Genomic DNA, 18629 nt, shown 5'->3' with positions numbered 1-18629 from the left:
TCGTATAGAAAGCTGAACGTGGTAAATGACTATAAAAAATGAATATAATTTACGACAAGAATTGGAGAGAGTTGGAAACGGATTTAAATGCTATTGGTTAAGAAAAAAGATTTTGTACCAAGTATGTATGTGTCAGGGCCAATATTCTCTCGATTTTTTTTTCCAACTTACACTTACCCCCCTTTTTTAATTCTCCTCTTTAATTGTTTTTAGATGCTACGTTATATAACTAAGATCGTGAGATAATCGAAACTATTGAATAAAATTTCTTCTGATTATTTGAAAATAATTCAAAAGTTCAGTACATTCGAAAAGCCCGGGCCGGGCGCCTCGCCTGCGTTGGCCTCTAGCCAATCAGAAAAGTCCATAAGCAATGAGTCTTGTGGTCGCAACCAGCCCCCTGACACACGCTGCTAAAAGTGGTTCGCAAAATGCCCTCGATTATGCCGCCAATTTCCACCACTAGTGGCGCTAGTAGTTACCTGACGAGCTTGCGCGCGGTTAGCGAGGGCAGCGAGCTTGTCAGAAGTCTACTAGCGCCACGTAGAGGAACTAAAAAACGGGGACAAGACGCGTACAATTTTTTAATATACGAGCAGTGGTGAGTGTCAGGAGGCTGGTCGCAACTAACGATAAGGCAACCAATCTACCACAGTACCGTAGATTATCAGTTCTTATGAATCAGTACGACTGACGGGTTGTTCACACGCGGAAATTGATTCTGCGAAAGCTAATTTTACTCCGTTGCCAACGTAATCGACTAGGGAGAAAAATAACCTACCGCCGAATCAATTTCCACACGCCTACAGCGGATGAGAGTATCTGATTTCAAATGAAAAAATATATTCACACTACACTTGCTGTCACGTATGTTTTCATGGAGAACTGTTAAACCTTTCAAAGGATATTGTCTAGTTGAAAAATAATAATTTGATCGTCTTCAACGACGAATTAATTGCAAATATTTCCGGCGATCATTGAGTTTCGAACAAACAGTTTCTCTAGGCGTAACGAATATTTGGAAAATACACTTCTTTTTAGCCCAATAAAAACTTGTTGTCTCGATCAACGTCTGTGTTTAATGATGATACTTGTGCGTATTTTAAGAATTGAAGATCCCTTCATTGCTACGCCAGAACAGCTGTTAACGCGTCTACTGATCTTGAGAAGGAGAATTCGAGGTGATACTATAGGTGGAAGCATGTAATTGCAAACATCTTTTGCACAAGATATTACAACGGGCCGAAAAATCTTACGATTACATTCGGAAAATTATGAATCTCCAACATACTATAAATATCTCTGATTCCCTGAAGGCTCGACATTTTACTCATCGTCACTGACTAATCGTACGCCTGTGCTCTGTGAAATTCCCCAAGAAGTCTATAAATAGAAAAGGCGGGGACCGTGTAAGAGGGTCCCAACAGGCCCCTGCAGGATACTGCTGAAACGAGCAGGCATTGATTCGGCCTTTTCACGAGACATCAAAACATACGCGTGGAGTGAAATTAATTTTTAACGTATAAATAATTCCACAGTTATTTCGGTGTTTCAGACGGCGATTGGAGCGACGAATTGAAGTTTATTAGACAGCAATGGATAGACGAGCAACATACTAGCTGCAATCTGGAATTATATATCGAATTAAAACCATTACGCCCATTCGCTACAACATATTTCGACAAATCGTTCAAGCCTTATGTTCTCTTTCTCAATTCGCGGCATGTATTTCGAACTCCCGTCCACATCCGTTCCAACGGCAATCGTGCGCAGTTGCTCATCGCTCGAGAAATGCTCACTTCGCCGACCGACCGGCCGTAGAATATCTGGCAGTTCCAGTAAGCCGACACTAGCGGCAACGCCAGGTTTCATCGGCGAAAAGCTACGCCGGGAAGAAAAGATACTGCGAGAAATACAGCGGGAAGGAAATGATGGTGCCTTGGAATACAATTTGGTAAGCATTAAACTATTAGTGAATAAAGACAGGTGCACCAACTATGGAAAAGAAAGTTAGAATAACCGATTCAGTGTTGTGAGACGCAGTAGACTAAAAAATGACCCGAAGAAAGGCGTTGTGCGCATGCTCCTTTCGAGTTCAACGACTGAGTAGTCAACTGTTATGACCTTGGACTTGAGGTTTGTTTCGTGCGTATTTTAAATTTTTTAAAACGATGTACAAATTTCTCCTAGAAATTTTTTCTAACCGGTTACAAGTCGTATTAAATAATATACATACAGAGTTACATGTATTTTATATTTTTGATGAAAAGTCAACAAGTTTCTGAGAGGTCGAGAATAAATGATTATTCTGCGAATAATCAGTGAAACAAGTGATTTCTTTATTAATTTCTGTGAAAATAATTGATTTGAACATGTATAAAAATTATACGCAAGATGCGGCAACATTCCGCTCTTGTATATCTATATTTGAATAATCTACATGTGGTGTCGATGGTTGCGGTGTTGCCTTGAGTTGCGTCGCATTAAGAGGATACATGTTTTACTTTATTTAGAATCGTTTATTTAAGGAACGCATCGGTGAATGTCTACTTTTCTTTGATGCAGGAATTTTAGGAAATCGAATCAATCTATATCAACGCTCATCCTGTGCGTGTAACTTTTTTTACAAAAGTTCACATAATTATTTTTTCATCGAATACTATTAATTAAAAAAAAAAAAAAAAGAATAAAGTTCGTGTAACTTTTTTCGTTTTAGTATCGAACCTCCTTGAGGGCGTGCCTTGCTCGATCTCGGCGTGACGTATATTATATCTCTGAATATCGAAGTCCATGTATCTCAAACGCGGAAAAAGACGCGACAGCCTCATTCTGTACACAATGATAAACTAAACACTCCAATAGATTTTCATCTGACGCAAAATTAAGAAATGGGACAGATTCTACAAAATCGATATAATAAATTCGTAGACTGCATGCCATTTCTTTATTTCTGCGTCAAATGAAAATGTTCTGGAGTGTTTTTGTTCAGAATTGTGTATAGAATGATGCTGTTAAAGCCGTTTTCACGTTTGAGATACGTGGAATTCGATACTTGGAAGTAAATACGTCATGTCGAAATCGATCCCATGGCATCTCCTTAATGCGTTTAATTAATTATTCTCGGGATACGCCCGAGCTGTTATGCCGTATACAGTATGTCTGTCTTTTTACGTATATATTTATACATTTCCCGGTGTACTTGCCCGGAACGCTTACCGCACTCACAAAGCCACATGATGTGGGAATTCCAAGAATTATCACGCTGGAGGAAAAATTGGCTAGCTACGTAAATGGTTTGCGTCATTTCTTCAACTTTTTGGACACTGTTTTTTTCGTCTTGTGAACACTAGGATCGCTGCGATTGGATAAGTCGTAAATGTAGACTATGGAACAGAGATAGAAACAAATTGTTGACTCTCTGTAACGTAAGTTAACAACAACGGTGCCTCAAAAGTTGAAACACCTCCATCGACAAAATTTGGCGAAGCTGCAAGGCTTGCATATAAGACCGTGGGGTTGCTAAATTTCTCAACATTTACAAATTGAGGCTATTGCTTGCTTATCACGCGGGGTTGGAAGTTAAACGGAATCATTGACAAACGGTATATATGTGTACGCGACTATCGACTTATTTTGTCTCATTCCCCGACAAGCAGAGTTCGCTAGAATGGTACTGGTAGTTACATTCAATGAGTCATATCGATTATTTACAGCGTTTCATATCGGATACTGCGGTCATAAAGTATGAAAAATTATTAAAGTTTGCTAAAATTAAAATTAAAATTACCAAAAGTTGTTCTTACCCACGCCTAAGCTGTTGTGAAATTTTAAGTAATAAATTTTGGAAAGTTGTACTGTAACTAATATCTTTTGCTCGAGACTTGTAAGAATCTCATTAACGGAAATGCTACTTTAACATCGGCTATTCGATTTACTGACGACACAGCAGATCTCGGGTCTTTTGTTTGCGATGAAATCCGCTTTCAAACTTGGTAAGCGCAAAAAAGTTACAAAAAAAGAAGAAGAAAAAGACGGAAAAATATTTGATTTCAGAAGATTTATAAGAAGTTTTAACTGCGCATACGAGTTGCTAATATTATTGAACAAGAAAAGCTAACTCGACTACTTTGATGGGCGTAAGTCTATGAGTCAATTATCGTGAAAGGAGAGACAATGTCGTGACTCAGTATGCAGTCCGGGAGCCAGTGAACTTGGTTTGGAACTTATTTTCGCACGCGCTATATATGTATAGATGAGATTTCAAATTTGTTTCAAAATAATTTTTCAAATCTCCAAAATCTATTGAGGTACAGTAATGTTCATTAATGCCTTTCCCTTCCGGCTAACTTTTTTTTCGGTCCGAAACAAAATACGATTTGGATTCTACACGAAATGACGCTGAAGTCAGCAGCCAGAGTTAGCAACCAAACGTGTTAAATTTTTTTGGAAACAGAAAAATGCAGTTCAGTTTTATCCGCACAATTCTATAAAAAATTGGGGGTTCGTGCTATTTCACAATATTTTTAGTTTCGGACTGCATTGCCTTATTCGAATGAACATTAGAACGTTTATCTGCTGTTACTGTACATTGGTTTTTGCGGTTTTACAAATAATACTGCTTTTATTCATAACGTATCGTTGACAATAACTAGAACATGTTACAATGATTTCGGCAGAGTAAAATTACAGCTATGCAATTACTCACTTGTGATCAATTACTCATCCCCATATTAATCTCTGGACATTTAAAACCTTGTACATGCATAATAACACTGTTAATGTTACCTATTGTTGTCTATTGGAGTAATGCGCGATATGAAATAAATTTCTTACCCCTTCATATTATTCCTTGTGATGATTGTATTACCAGGTTGAGACTACTCAGTGTATCCATGCATCTCTCTTTGAATATTTTCGATTGTTTATGTTTTTTTTTTAGTGAAACAAACTTGATATGAACTTTATCGTTGAGGGTTATTGTCTTCCAATCAAATGTTATAGCACTTTAGCGCTCAAAAGACCAACTGAAAAAATAACAACGAACACTGACACATAAACTAAATTAACTCGTTTCATTCACTTTAATGATGATTACCAATTATTGCAGAAGTTGGCCAGCTTTTTTGAGACGAAATCAGTTTGTCGCCATACAACGGGGCAAAGTCGTCATGATGGAGTTTTTGATACGTCCTCTACTTTTGATACTGCTAATCGCCCAGATGCAGTCAGCTCAGGTACGAATATCATTCCATACATTAACTTATTTTCCTCAAATACATTCAAATATCCACGGCTACTATTTTACGAAAACGCATAATGTAACTAAATCAGTTTTCTCGTTGTTCAGGATTCGTACAAAGCCGCTACTTTCGAATACGAACCCGAATACATCCCGGACGATCCTTTGGAAACTATGAGACTAAATGCTAAAGAATTTGAGAAGCAGATAGAAATTGTCTCCAAAGAATATGTAAGTTGTGTGTCTAGAGACAAAAAACTGGCGACAAAGATCGATAATTGATCATGACGATATGACTCTTCTTGACCGACATATTCAAGTTATACATAAGTTACGGTTTTCATTAAACTTGTAAACGGATGCATAAGATCAAGAATGATTTCTTCATTACACTCGATCATTTCCAAAAAATAGCATGACACGACGTACGATTTCTATATGTAAAATCGACAAGAATGTTTTTACCTAACTACCCTTCTACAGTTTATACACAAACTGTGTCGTAGTTAGTTCTGTACTCTACATATTGCCGACGTCAATGCATCACTTAAGGTGCCTTGAACGTGGTGTCACGGATTCCATTTGAGAGATTTAACGAGACTACTCATTCTTTTGCAGAACTTTGAATAGATTGAGAATTTCTCGTAAAATGATCATGCTATTTATTGAAAAGTGCCCATTGGAGAGCTAGAGCTGAACAAATATCGTACAGATTTTTCATGTATGTATAAAGCCGCGTAACAGGCTTCGATATCATATTTTGAAAATGATTGGATTATTAATTAATATGATAATTTATCAGCCTTAGCCGACCAGAGTTTACGTCCTAATATCAAAACGATCGTATCACAAAAAGTTTAAAATCGATTCGATGTTTTGGGAAAGAATTAAATGGTCTTCCGCGTATGTAAACACTTTAATCGTTCACGTGACACTACGAGGACACTAGCCAAAGGCGAGTATCCTTGTGCCAGTCAAAGACGAATATTGAAAATAGACCGTAGCTTCCTTGTTTCGCACAATTCTTTACATGACAAGAGTATGTTGGGCGTTTTTTCACGAAGCTCGGAATTGAGGATAGGATCTCACATTGCCAGATTTGTTCGCGACGGCGCATGTGCGCAGTACTGAAAAGACCACTCTCAGCTCCCAGAACTTAAAAGTCATCTGTTCAGTACTCCGCGCATGCGCATTCGTAGACTCACTCAGCCGTCATAGAAACGGGTACTTTGCGAACGGAAAACACGCATGGAAAAACGCGTAAAACATGCTTGCGTTGTATAAAACACCTCGATTCACTCGGCTTGGTAACTGTCGAGTAGTATAGAGTAAAGGAATATTTATTTCACTCTGATTGACACGGAATTAACGACAAGTTTAAAAATTATCATTTTTATCGCTCGTTGTCTACAACAAATGTTGTTCATCAAAATGACTTGATGCAGCAACGACAATAAATTTGTCTTTATTTTCAATTTACTCACAATACACTGTGCTTTTGTTGGAGTGTTCCTGTAGAACTGAGGTCAAACCTCTACTTCCGGCGCTGTATCAACTAGCATAATCATAAAGCTGTTTCGTAGATATAAGGTAACGGCTGTAACTTACACAAGCTTTGCAGATAACACGGAAAGTACCGTTCCGGACGAATAATGAGGCAAAGTCTGTTGTGTGCTGTTAATTTAATCATTAATGCGAAATCTCGCCGACATTCTTATTTTCATATCGAAATACTTTGCGATATGATTCTTTTGACGAGTTACAAGTGCACTAATAATTAATTATTGTTAGTACTTGAAGAACACGCGACAGACGTTCTATTTTCTGGCTATCAACCTCGTGCACAAATTATAAGTATGTATGTACAACATATTTTACTGTACATACGCCGTGCATCAGACGTGTATAAATAATGCAGAGTGTAGATATTTGTCTTCAAACTTCGCAAGACGTGTTGTACATATTGTACATTCATAGGCCCGTTTACCATCGCGTGTCGTTATCCGATATTGACGAATGTTTCGAAATCGTTTGACTGGCAGTTTCTCGCACTCGTTGAAGTTATATTTTAAGAGAATTTTTACTATGAAACATACACAATCGTACAACAAAGTTGAACAAAGTAAACGATCAATACGAAATTGGAAATATATACCGATGGCGCCAGATATTTTAATTCCCGCTCAGAATACATGATTGTTTATAAAAATGCGGTCGTTTATACAGGTGCTCCGTTCTACGGGGTATTTTGAAAATCGTCGAATTCTAAAACTAAATTTTCGATTAATCATTTTTTCTTTTCATCATTCTACGTGGATAAATCCCTGCTGGTTGCAATCAGGTGAAAAAAATGTAAATTCAATTTTCCGTTCTCCTCACATCGATGACGAATCACTCGATCGAACGGCCTCTAATATCTTTCACATACCCGCAAGAGTCACGGACAGGCAACATTTGTTCTTTCCACTAGATTTGCAACATAGCGTATTTCTCGGTTATAGAGATTTCAACATTCCCTCCATCACTCGGTCAGTGATCAATAAAGATTTTGAGGTATAACCAGAGGTTGCTTTGCAGCGATGGAAATTTTTCCGCAAGGTTAAATGACGCGGAAGTATCTAATATACAAAATTCCGGTACGGTTGTGGCCTGCATTTGAGATTACGTCGAATACATTGGCCGGTTTTGACGCGCGTTATCGGTGGCAATTCCTTGCCTTCTACAGTCCCCTTTGAGAAGTGGGAAAAATCGAAGTATCAGTTTACCTCAGCGGCAACTATTGGTGAAAATTCTGAGATCGATTTATACCTCAGCGATCCTTCCCCATATCTATATTCCTCCCTTGAGTCCGGCTAATAATTAATTCGAGCCTTGATAAATTAGCTTTTACTTAATATATCAGCCTGAAGGTCTTGTGATTGCGTAGAAAGTCGATTGCAGATTGTAAAATGAGGGTGAAATTTGAACGGTTTGCCAAAGTCAAACGAAATCTCAGACCGCACCTCCACCTTCATTCACTGTGCAATTCCTCTTACATACTGACTCACAGAAATTCTTCTTCACGGACAAGGCGTTCGCGGCGTTGAAGACACCCAGATACCTCCAAGCGTCTCTGATGGTTTGTGTTGAAACGTCTAACGCGATTATCTGTCTCAGCTCTGAGAGGCTTAGATAGATAGAAAGAGATAGAGAGAGAGAGAGAGAGAGAGGGAGAGGGAGAGGGAGAGGGAGAGGGAGAGGGAGAGGGAGAGAGAGAGAGAGAGGAAGGGAGGAGTTCGACTGCAGCATGGCAAACGGTAATTCGATCAACCGCCACTACAAGTTCTCGACTTTATATGTATGCACATATGTACAGTACGAGTCGTAGATACATTACATCCAGGTAGTATATACGCCAGGTATTTCGATCGCATAGGTACAGCTACTTTTCTACCCACGCATAATTTATGCGTATAAACGTTCAATTGACACTTCGAATTCGGAACCGCATTCTACATTTATCATCTGCACATTAGTAACTCTTATCGAATTTTTTTCGGACCGCAATCTGACAACCTGCTTCTGCAAAGCTGCAGAATCGGAGTGGAATTTTGTAGCGAAGGCGGTACAAATCGTCGGTGAAAAAACTTTACGAAACGCTGAGAAATCTGCAGTACGGTAGTTTTAAGTCGTGGCAGTGACATTGGTAATCTAACGGTGATGATTCTGTTTTTACAAATGTAACGCATTGCGACGCGCCGTTGGACGTCGTGCAGAACAATTTCGCGGACTACCCTTTAAGTTCCAGTTGATATGAATCCAACGAATTGACGAGGGACATTTAACTACTACTTCTGGACACCACATCGATGCTCGAAAAGGGATGTACGAAAACTAGAGTATAAGTCAGTGAGCGCTGATGCAAGTGCAGTATTCAAGGTATTTCTCTTATTATTAATTTATATTTCATGAGAGTCAACAGTGTACTGGGATTTGTAACGAAAATTATACGTAATGCAATGCCGAAATTGGAATCAAACTTTAACGTGTCATAATAAACCGGTTCAACAAACCCATTAGAGGAATTACTATAGTTTTATGTCTTCATTCTCTGGCAACCCATCCCCTCTACCATATAATATTATGAAAAGCTTATTGTAAGGTAGTAGATTATTTCCGTCGCAAGGCTCGAGATTTTATGCGATGTTCTTTTTGACGTAACTCAACATGTTGAAGCAATATCAACCGAACGATATCAATTTCTTGGTCTTCCGTTAAGAGGATGCCCTGGTCGATTTCGACGTTGACGTATATTACATACATATATATCCAAATATCGAAGTACACGTATCTCAAACGCGGAAAAGGGCTTAACAGCCCCGTTCTATGCGTAATTCTGTACAACAACACTCTGCCACATTTTCCATTAAAACAGAAATAAAAAAATTGCCCGAATTCCAATAAATACCAAAAGTAAATTCGTAGCCCTATGCGTGTGTTCAATTGTATAACATCGTCCGTCAAGTACCACAAATCATAGGTTCTTCTTTTGCGTTGAGATTTTTGCGTAAAACTCAATTATTTTTGCGTATCGGCATTGAATATAGAACGGGGCTATCATGACCTGAATCGGTTTGGAAAATAGTTAAAATAAGTGACACGTACGCACGAAAGTAATTTTTTCTACATTTCGATGATTTTCGTAACTTCGTTAGATCCTAATACCTACTTATAAATCATCTAGTCCGAAAGGAACAATCTGCTACGTATTAGCATCGTGTCGAAGATATATTCATTTTTTGTCAAAATCGACAGGAACTTCCTCTTAATTAGCGATAACTACTCTAACGATTCGAGTAAGCCCGCTAAATGGTCACAACTAGGAGCTGATGAGAGTTTGACCCATGGAATTGGGACACGCGGTGTGTTTCTTCACGAGTTTCAACTACGTTCATAAGAAGCCGGTCTTTTGGCCAATGACTCTCTTGGAGGAACAAGGTACGGAGGTTCCAGTCTCGGTAATAGAACATCAGCTACGAAAGAGCGACTAACGTGTTATAAAAAGCAAAGTTACCATCAAGACAGACATTTCAAACCCAAAAAGTAAAAACTCCAAAAACAAGATCAAAATTAAAGAGAGACTGTTTAAAAGGAAGAATCAAAATCACTAAAGTGAAATCCAAGAGTCAAGTGCATCGATGAGAAGACTATTATTTACAATTTCAACAATATACACCCTTTTAAAGAATTGACACACGGAATGAATGAATGATGGAATGGATGAACGAATGAATCTTAAACTTAAGGACGGCTAGTGTTGTATATATATTTTGACACAAGAATAAAAGAAATCGTGCTATTTTCGTCGTACCTTATAAAATAGACGTAAAGTTTATTTGTGAAAAAAAGAATCTTATCTTGTAAATACTACACTATATAAAATTTCGAGGGTAAACTTACGAAATGAATAGTGCAACATCCACCCAGATCACAGAAAAATATTTACCCATGGATTTGTAATTTCACTATTCTTTGAGTGGATGTATTTATGAAGTAAATTTTTGGATAAATTGAAAATATCAGCGAATTTGTAAAATTACCTTCCACGTGTATTGTAACGAACAGCTGATTCTACCGTACATACAGACCGGTCACCCGGTGTCGGGCACACACCAACAGCCGCCAGGTTTACGCTCACGGATCTTCCGATCTTCCCACACTAACGACACTGGACAGACTGACGACGATTCGAGAGGGAGATACGCCTTACTTCTACCGACAACGAACTTAACCGAACGAAATCAGGTGACGTTCGGCAGCTCGGTAGCAGATCTGATGTAAAGCGCACAGCTGACTAAACGCGTACTTCATAGCTCAGGTACCTGGCCAAAGTGGCAGGTAACCACCATAAATTATAGCAGAATATCAAAACTTGGAAATTGTCACGTCGATAGATTCACTTCGTAAAAGAGTATCTTATTTAACGAATTCGAGGTATTGTGTTGAAACAACTTTGTTGCTTGGAAAAATTCACTCTGTCGAAACCGAGGCAATACGGTAAATTGCAATACTATTGCGTTCCGTATGAAAATTTTATTTGATTCCGATCACGAAGGCTAAGAGAAATAGGTATATTGCCATAAAGCGTGGATTCAGTTTGATTTTATACTTTTCATTTGTATTATTCTTCCTTATATTTTACTTTATAATTTGTATTAGATTTTCTTTCATTCAAACATTCGTGCAGCAAAAATTAAATATTGTTAAATGAGATTTTTTTGCTTGCTTGATTGCTTATTTGATTAACGAGACCCAATCAATCGGATTTTAAATTAGGGTACAGTTTTGGAGAATCGTCGATCTGATACAACATCGGCATACGCCCATGTCTGAAACTGTTGGTCCAGAATTCTGAATCTAGTGAACAGCCACGGTCTAAAACACTCTGGTCTGTAGCATAGGCGATCACAATTATAGAAAAAAATAGGCACGGCAACTTCGGAATCGGGACTCCCAAATCTGCACACATTTTGATACCAAATGCAGTTCAGTTGAAAGTAGTAAATAAATTTGCACTTCAATTTGCATCATGTAACATTTTATATTACATTTTTTTTTTTTTTTTCGAAAAAAGTTAGATTAAAATTCTTCTTCAGCTCCTCAATTGTACAATTGACGTCCCTTCTCGTAGTTTAACACGACTGTTCCAAGTGAAAGTGAAAAACTTTATTGTCCGCGTGTTATTAAGATATCAAAAAAAAAAAATTTTAAATCGTATCATTTAATTAAATGATTTAATTTAAACATAAAAACTAACGGTTACAGTGCTCACAGGTTAGGAAACATAGTGGTTAGTAATTTTATCAATAACTTCATTGGTCTACGGCAAATTTTTCGTCACGAGCATCATGAATTTATCCAGATGGCTAAGTCGAAAGAGAAAGAACACCCGCTTGGTAAATTTACCACTTGGTACCCAAAATTATCTACGTGCATGCGTGTACAGGATTTAGGGAACTTGACATCCGTAAAAATGTCGCAAAACCGGCTTAGTCACGTGGCTCTGTTAAATATTTATTCAACCGAAGCCGATAGTTTAGATGTAGAAAGTTTGATGGATGTATTTATTACACGAAATTCCAAATCCGTGACTGTTTTTGCACTCGTTAAAACAATAAATGATGTACACAACGTTTTTTTATGTTGCAATAATTTTAACGACGGAGTTAATAAAAGTTGTTGATAAAATTAATTGAAAGTATCCCCCCCACTTGATAGTTACTCAACACCGGAAATATATCTGTTTACAATGCTATAATATAAAATTTAAACCGTTATCAAACCAGTTTTTGTTATTCGTAAAATGTAACTTACGATTAGTCAAGCTGTAACTGGATATAGCGAGGTATAAACGACAACAACAACGATAACAATAATAATGATGATGATGTTGATAATGCTGATAACCAAAATTATAAGTGCACTAAAAACAATAGAAATAATGAAACTAATAAAAACGTCGATCGAAGTCATGAAAATCTAATCCACAAATTTTAATAACTTTCCGAACAAACGAGATAAACTTTCTAGACGAAAGAGACACAATTTACTGAATAAACGAGACAAATTACGGGACGAACGCTTGCGAACTTTATCGTTCTACCTATACATCATATGATTTTGAGATCACAAATCTTAAAACGGAAATTTATTTAAAGTTGTTTTCTTTGCAGGCAAAAATCATAGTATTTCCTGAATTGGGGCTGACTTCGATACATTTACCGAATAGATCAGCTTTGAGCAATTGGTCTATCGAAGTCCCGGATCCTGAGAAAAATTCCCTGCCATGTAATGAATCCGGTATTCATGAGGTGAGTCATCAAATAACACTTTTTCCCAATCTGCGCGCCTTTTCAATATTAAAATATTAAAGATTCCAACGGTTTCAGGTTCTTCATAAAATTTCGTGTGCGGCAGAAAGGCGTAAACTTTACGTAGTGATCAACCTGGTTGAAAAGAAAGACAACTGTCTATACTCCTCTAACGTGGTATTCAGTTCGGAAGGGAGAATAGTCGCAAGGTGAAAAAATTACTTCCCGTTTAGTAATATGTAAATCCTCCCGATGATAGCTATAACATTGTCCTAATAGTTATGGTTACTTTCACACTATACTCATTCATAGAGTTTAATCGTACCCAATAAACTGCACGAAAGTGATAGCCAAGTTAGCGAATGAGCCTTTGTTTGCAAACACAGCCCTGCAAGTGTATTAGATAATTTCAATGTTTGATTAACAAACGATTTTAATACCAGAGTTTAGTTTTATTTTCTACGTTACTACTCCAAAGACATTCTCTGGCAATTGTGGCAAAAATTCCGCGCTTATCCGACATTCCCAGCTTTAATGAAATCCTTGAGATTTCGAGGATTATATTACTTTTCCGTAGGTACCGGAAATATTATCGTTACAACGAATTCGGCGAATTCAATCGACCGAAAGAACTAAATGCCACGGCTTTTAGTACCCCGTTCGGAACGTTTGGCGTGCTGATTGGCGCCGATATTCTCTACGAAGAACCAGCTCGGACATTAATAGAAAAGAACGTAAGACAGTTCGTATATCCTTTAGCATGGGTGACCGTACTGCCGTTTTCGACAAGTGAGTTACCGTTTAATTACGTTATGAAACTAGAGGGGGTATCCACTTATAACATAGTTCAGACAGTCGTCTACGAAATGGTATAAAAGGGTATAAAATGGTATGAAATACTTTTGAAATGACATGCAATATTATGGAACACGTATCGGATGGTTCCAAATGATTGCGCAATAGTAACGAAATAGTATGAAATTCGTCTGAAATGGTCATGAAGTATTTGTACGATACGGTCACCCTGAGCATTACGAATGACCGTAATGACCACAGTTTTTATTATTTCGAAAACATAAAAACAAAAAATTTTTATTCGATCTAATAATTTGAAGTTCGACTGTCTGACATGCATCTTATATTTCTCTCATATTAATTCATACATTATACAATAACTTGGGGTATCCGATTTTTGGATCTATTCAGTCAGCTGCAATTTTTTATCTCATTTTATGAATTTTCTATTTCGTCATTTTTATGGTAATTGAAAAATAATGAAGACAATTAGAAAAAACTTCATTGTTAAAGGTGTAAAAATAGACGTTCTATAGTTCCGAGGGTAGTGTAAAAGCTTTGTTACTCCAGTCTGGTCCGTATACGCGTCGATTTGAAATTGTCAAACTTCATTCCACGAAAACTGAAAACTTTAACCTGGCAAAGATGCCTGATGCTTTATACATATGTAGCTTGTGTTGCAATTGCTACGTATTATATGCTTATCTACGTATGTATGAGTTTATAATTCGCAAGCAAATGGATAAGAAAATACCAGGTTACAAGTCTGTGGGAGTTTTATCCCACTGGAATCAAGGCTGTGTAAGAAAGTTTGACCGTCAAGCTTCGCTGACTTCGTTTCATGAATTTTACAAATAGAGTTTTACGATATGCGTAAAGTTTCACAAAATAGTAAATAATACGGTCCAAGCCAGTGACTGAAAAATTTCGCGCGTTCTCGATCACAGTCACACCTTACACTGATATTTAGAGCAGCTGAATGGTTACGGATGAAATATTTTGTCGTAATACGTGCACGATTTTCGCGTTATTTTGACGCATTACGCGAGACTAAAGTAACAGTTTTTAAACTGGCAGGCAAAAAAATAATTAAAACGACCGCTACACCGAGCAGCTGGCCTTTTTTTAAATTTCTTTTTTGCCCGCTTATGCGGCAAAAAATTTTTCAACATTTTTCAATATCTTTAAGAAAATTATCAATAATTGTGACAAAATATGTTTATTTTCCTAACAAAACTAATTAACAAATATCTTCCCACTCTTTTTCTTTCTAATAAGCGAAATTCTTTCACATAATCTAATAAGTACGTGGTTGCCGTATCAGGAAACGATCACATCAGCCCCGCTTAATATCCCAAAAAAATGAGAATGATCCGTACATGCGTTACAAAAAATATGGTGTGCACCAAGGGCGAAGCAGGTTTTTGAACCTCGTGTGGTTGCAGTTCTCCCTTTAAAAAATCCCGTTTTACGCCCTTGGTACACAATATACTAGTAAACTGTTTGGAAGTGACAGGTGGAATCGTTTCTATAATTGATTTCTCCATTTTTCGACTTTCCAAATTGAGGCAAATATCGGATAAGTGATTTTCATCAGATATCTCGACTCCTCAAATAATTGTCATTTTGGTTGAACTTTAAGGTTATCAGATGCAGCTGACGTGGTCCAAGACTAAGGATGTAACCGTGATATCTGCCCCATACTACCCAGGCCGTGAATATGTCGTAGGCGGTATATTTATGAGTGAGTGTACTTCGAATGGCGGATATCGGCGGTAAAGTTACTGCGGTAAAGATTTTCGCTGGATGAAAATTAATCGGTATTTCAAACGGTATTGCAGGTGCAGGCTACGACCCTAAAGCTGCTAGGCTCAACTCTGCCATTGTCGATATTGTGCCCAGAAAGGGGAGGGTCTCGATCGATGAAATAAGTCAAAGTGTCACCGAACCGATAGGAAATGATTGTGTCGTTCGTAACAAGGACATCAAACTGAAGTATGCAAACATTACACCGTTCACAAATAAAATCGATAATGATACTAGTCAATGGACATGGGAGGCTGATGGCATCAAATGCGAGTTCGAAGTTACCGCCAATTTATCGGCAAGAAAAACAGAATCATTCCAATTCTTTGCCTACACTGGAAAGGATGACGTCCTTGGCGAAAAGTGCTCTTCGTTCGCCACCAGTGTTTGTGCAATCGTTAGGTGTGGCAGTAATTCGCTCGATAAATGCGGCCTGGTCGGAACGTCCCGAGTCACTTTCAGTAGCATAAAAATAAAGACTACCTACAACCAAACAAAGCACGAACTGGTTTTTCAGAATACCTTGCAGCACGGGTATTATGAGATCCCGTCTACAATGAATTCAACGAATTCCACGGGGAAGATGATACAGACGATGGTTCTGAGCTCGGAAGCGCAGGGATTGGTGGTTTTTGGAATTGTGAGGAAATTCTTTCTTGGATGTACTGAAAAGTCCAACGACACGGCCGATAATTACGTGACGCTCCCAGCTAATACGAATGATAATCCTGACAACTGTTCACCGCTAGTCCCCGATCTTGAACGTGATTTAACATCACCCATATATCCGTATATCATATTGTGTACCATATTTCCCGTTGTCCTTTTTGCACTGGTCTATGTTGCGATCAAGTACCGAAGACAAATATTGTCGAGAATCACCGATTAAATTTAACTATCCCAACTTCTCACTCTAGAATCTCTGAGTTTGACTGGGTCCGCGTTATCCGTGGATTATTTTCATTCCATCTCACTACTTTTAGCGCTAAGTGATAACAAACGTGGTCCGGTGAGGATGGCGTTACCAAAACAGACTGGTATACGAGTTTTCTGAGCTTTGATACAGTTTGCTCGCAGTCTTTAGGATGAAAAAATTGAAAAAAGTGACATTATTGCTTGGACTTGGAAACGAGTAGCGATGAGAAAATTGCTATACCAGAGCGTTTTGGCCACTTCAATAAATCACTTGTTTCCTTGTTTTTTTTCCCGTCTATGCGACAGTTTGAATTATTCGCCCTCGACGTCACGCGCGATAGTAGACCGTATGTATAGACGCGCTACATGTGGGTGTTACGAAAGGTAAACAGCTGAAAAACTGCCCTTGCTTTGGTAACAGGTTGACAATCCCCGGGGCGACATTCTGTACCCGCCGTTTTACGATATAATTCTAATGTCACTGTTCGCTTCGAGTCATAGCCTGGGAATTTTGTTAAGAACTTATTCTGCGAGTTTTTAAAAAAGTTAGTTGTTGGTTGGGATTCGAATACCATCACGGTAGACCAGATGGGTGTGTCTCTAAATTATTTTTATCCATCATAGCGCAGATTATTCTTGCGTTGCCTAGCATTTATTGAAATTAATTTGTAGTACTATTTTTATCTGTCTGATCTGAAAATTATGATCATTTTTCTTTCTTATTTTTATTATCTCGTTTATACTAATAGCTAACAGCATGTCAAATATGCATTCATCCCTGCAGTCATTCATTCACCCATTCTGTACATAAATTATTGACAATAGGTGTATGTATATAGTAAAAATTGTAAACTTAAATCGTGTATTCCCATCAGCGTCATGGTATGGATAAACAATCTTTGTTAATACCGTTTATCGTTGAAAAGTGTCGTTTTTTTTACTTGAAATATCTTATACTTATTATCACAGCTGGAATTATTCAAATGATAAGTGTGATAAGAAGGCTTAAATTCTAAATAATTAACGGGAGAAGAAGAGGTAGATTTAAACAGAAAATAGACGTTGTAGGTGCCGGTAACATGCATCAAAAGTATATTATGAGATATTTAAAACCAATTATATTATAAAGGACCGTAGTTTGTAATGAATAAATAGTTCATTATACTACAACAGAATAATTACACAACTGCTCGGAATATTCGCATCCGGTCACACGTACGTACTCTCTTTCCTTTCGAACTCATACCTTTTCCGCGTCGTTCGCTGTTACTTTCGCTAATCCACTTTTCTCTCGTTCGGCATCAACAATGCGTATAACTTGACACACACGTTACACACACAAGCAAACATGCTTACACACGCACACAAATAATTACCGTACAGTATACAGATAAAACGACCTTTAACAAGTCTTACTTCTGGACACGTACATTCAACACCTAATGCTTCAACGATGGACCGTTCGAGTGTGAGTTTACGTGATTAAATTGTATTTGTTCAATGGTGTGTCTGAGTGGTTGAACGTATGAGTGCTACTATTACTATTTCAGAAACGATAAACCATGAAAAAAGCCCTTTAATATTATCTAGCATAAGTAGATATAAAAATATGAACGAATCGAGCCTGTTAACAGGATGAATCAGTCAACGTTTTGTGACGATGTATATATTTTGATAGACGAAAGTAAGAACCGAAGTTCGGACGTATCAGCGGATCAGCAGATCGGCAAATTAGTAGGCCTACGATTTTAGAAGGAGAGAGTTGTGTGAAAACAAACCAAGTTTGTTGGGTTGCGACGTGCAGGGACTATAAATTGGGTATTCTGTACTATTAAATTATAGTTGACTTTTTAAACCAAAATGACCCAAATAAATGCCTAATTTTCTCTTTGATCGTCAACAACTATTTCTCGTAATTGTCTATTTATTTCCCTTTCTTTTATATTTGACTTATAATCAATAAACTAAAATTCATCACACCTTACCGATCGCGATGTGAGAATGTTGCAGTAGGCGCAAAGAAA

At 37.7% G+C, this 18629-nt stretch overlaps 2 protein-coding genes across 3 annotated transcripts in view; one reads left to right on the top strand and one right to left on the bottom strand.

Annotated features, from left to right (window-relative positions):
* Positions 1–10928, bottom strand: part of LOC107220644 (synaptotagmin-7) — a 208181-nt gene extending 197253 nt beyond the window's left edge. Inside the window, exon 1 of the mRNA XM_046738291.1 lies at positions 10819–10928. The gene's annotated coding sequence lies outside the window, so the exon portion shown is untranslated. The remainder of the gene's footprint in view (positions 1–10818) is intronic.
* On the top strand, positions 1695–18511 carry LOC107222710 (biotinidase). 2 transcript variants are annotated; one of them, XM_046738287.1, is made up of 9 exons: positions 1697–1954; positions 5108–5234; positions 5348–5470; positions 12952–13089; positions 13168–13298; positions 13667–13878; positions 15527–15628; positions 15726–15879; positions 16208–16392. In XM_046738287.1, the coding sequence occupies exons 2-9, from the start codon at positions 5169–5171 to the stop codon at positions 16248–16250; spliced, it is 969 nt and encodes a 322-aa protein (XP_046594243.1). In that variant the 5' UTR covers positions 1697–1954; positions 5108–5168; the 3' UTR covers positions 16251–16392. The 2 variants fall into 2 exon arrangements, with proteins under 2 accessions (XP_015517678.1, XP_046594243.1); XM_015662192.2 differs by having other exon boundaries at positions 1695–1954; positions 15726–18511.
* The last annotated feature ends 118 nt before the right edge of the window (positions 18512–18629 follow it).

This window comes from Neodiprion lecontei, chromosome 4 (genome assembly GCF_021901455.1).
Source record: "Neodiprion lecontei isolate iyNeoLeco1 chromosome 4, iyNeoLeco1.1, whole genome shotgun sequence".
Lineage (NCBI taxonomy): Eukaryota > Metazoa > Arthropoda > Insecta > Hymenoptera > Diprionidae > Neodiprion > Neodiprion lecontei.
The sequence above is the reverse complement of the archived record's forward strand: the minus strand, read 5'-3'. Positions and strand labels throughout refer to the sequence as shown.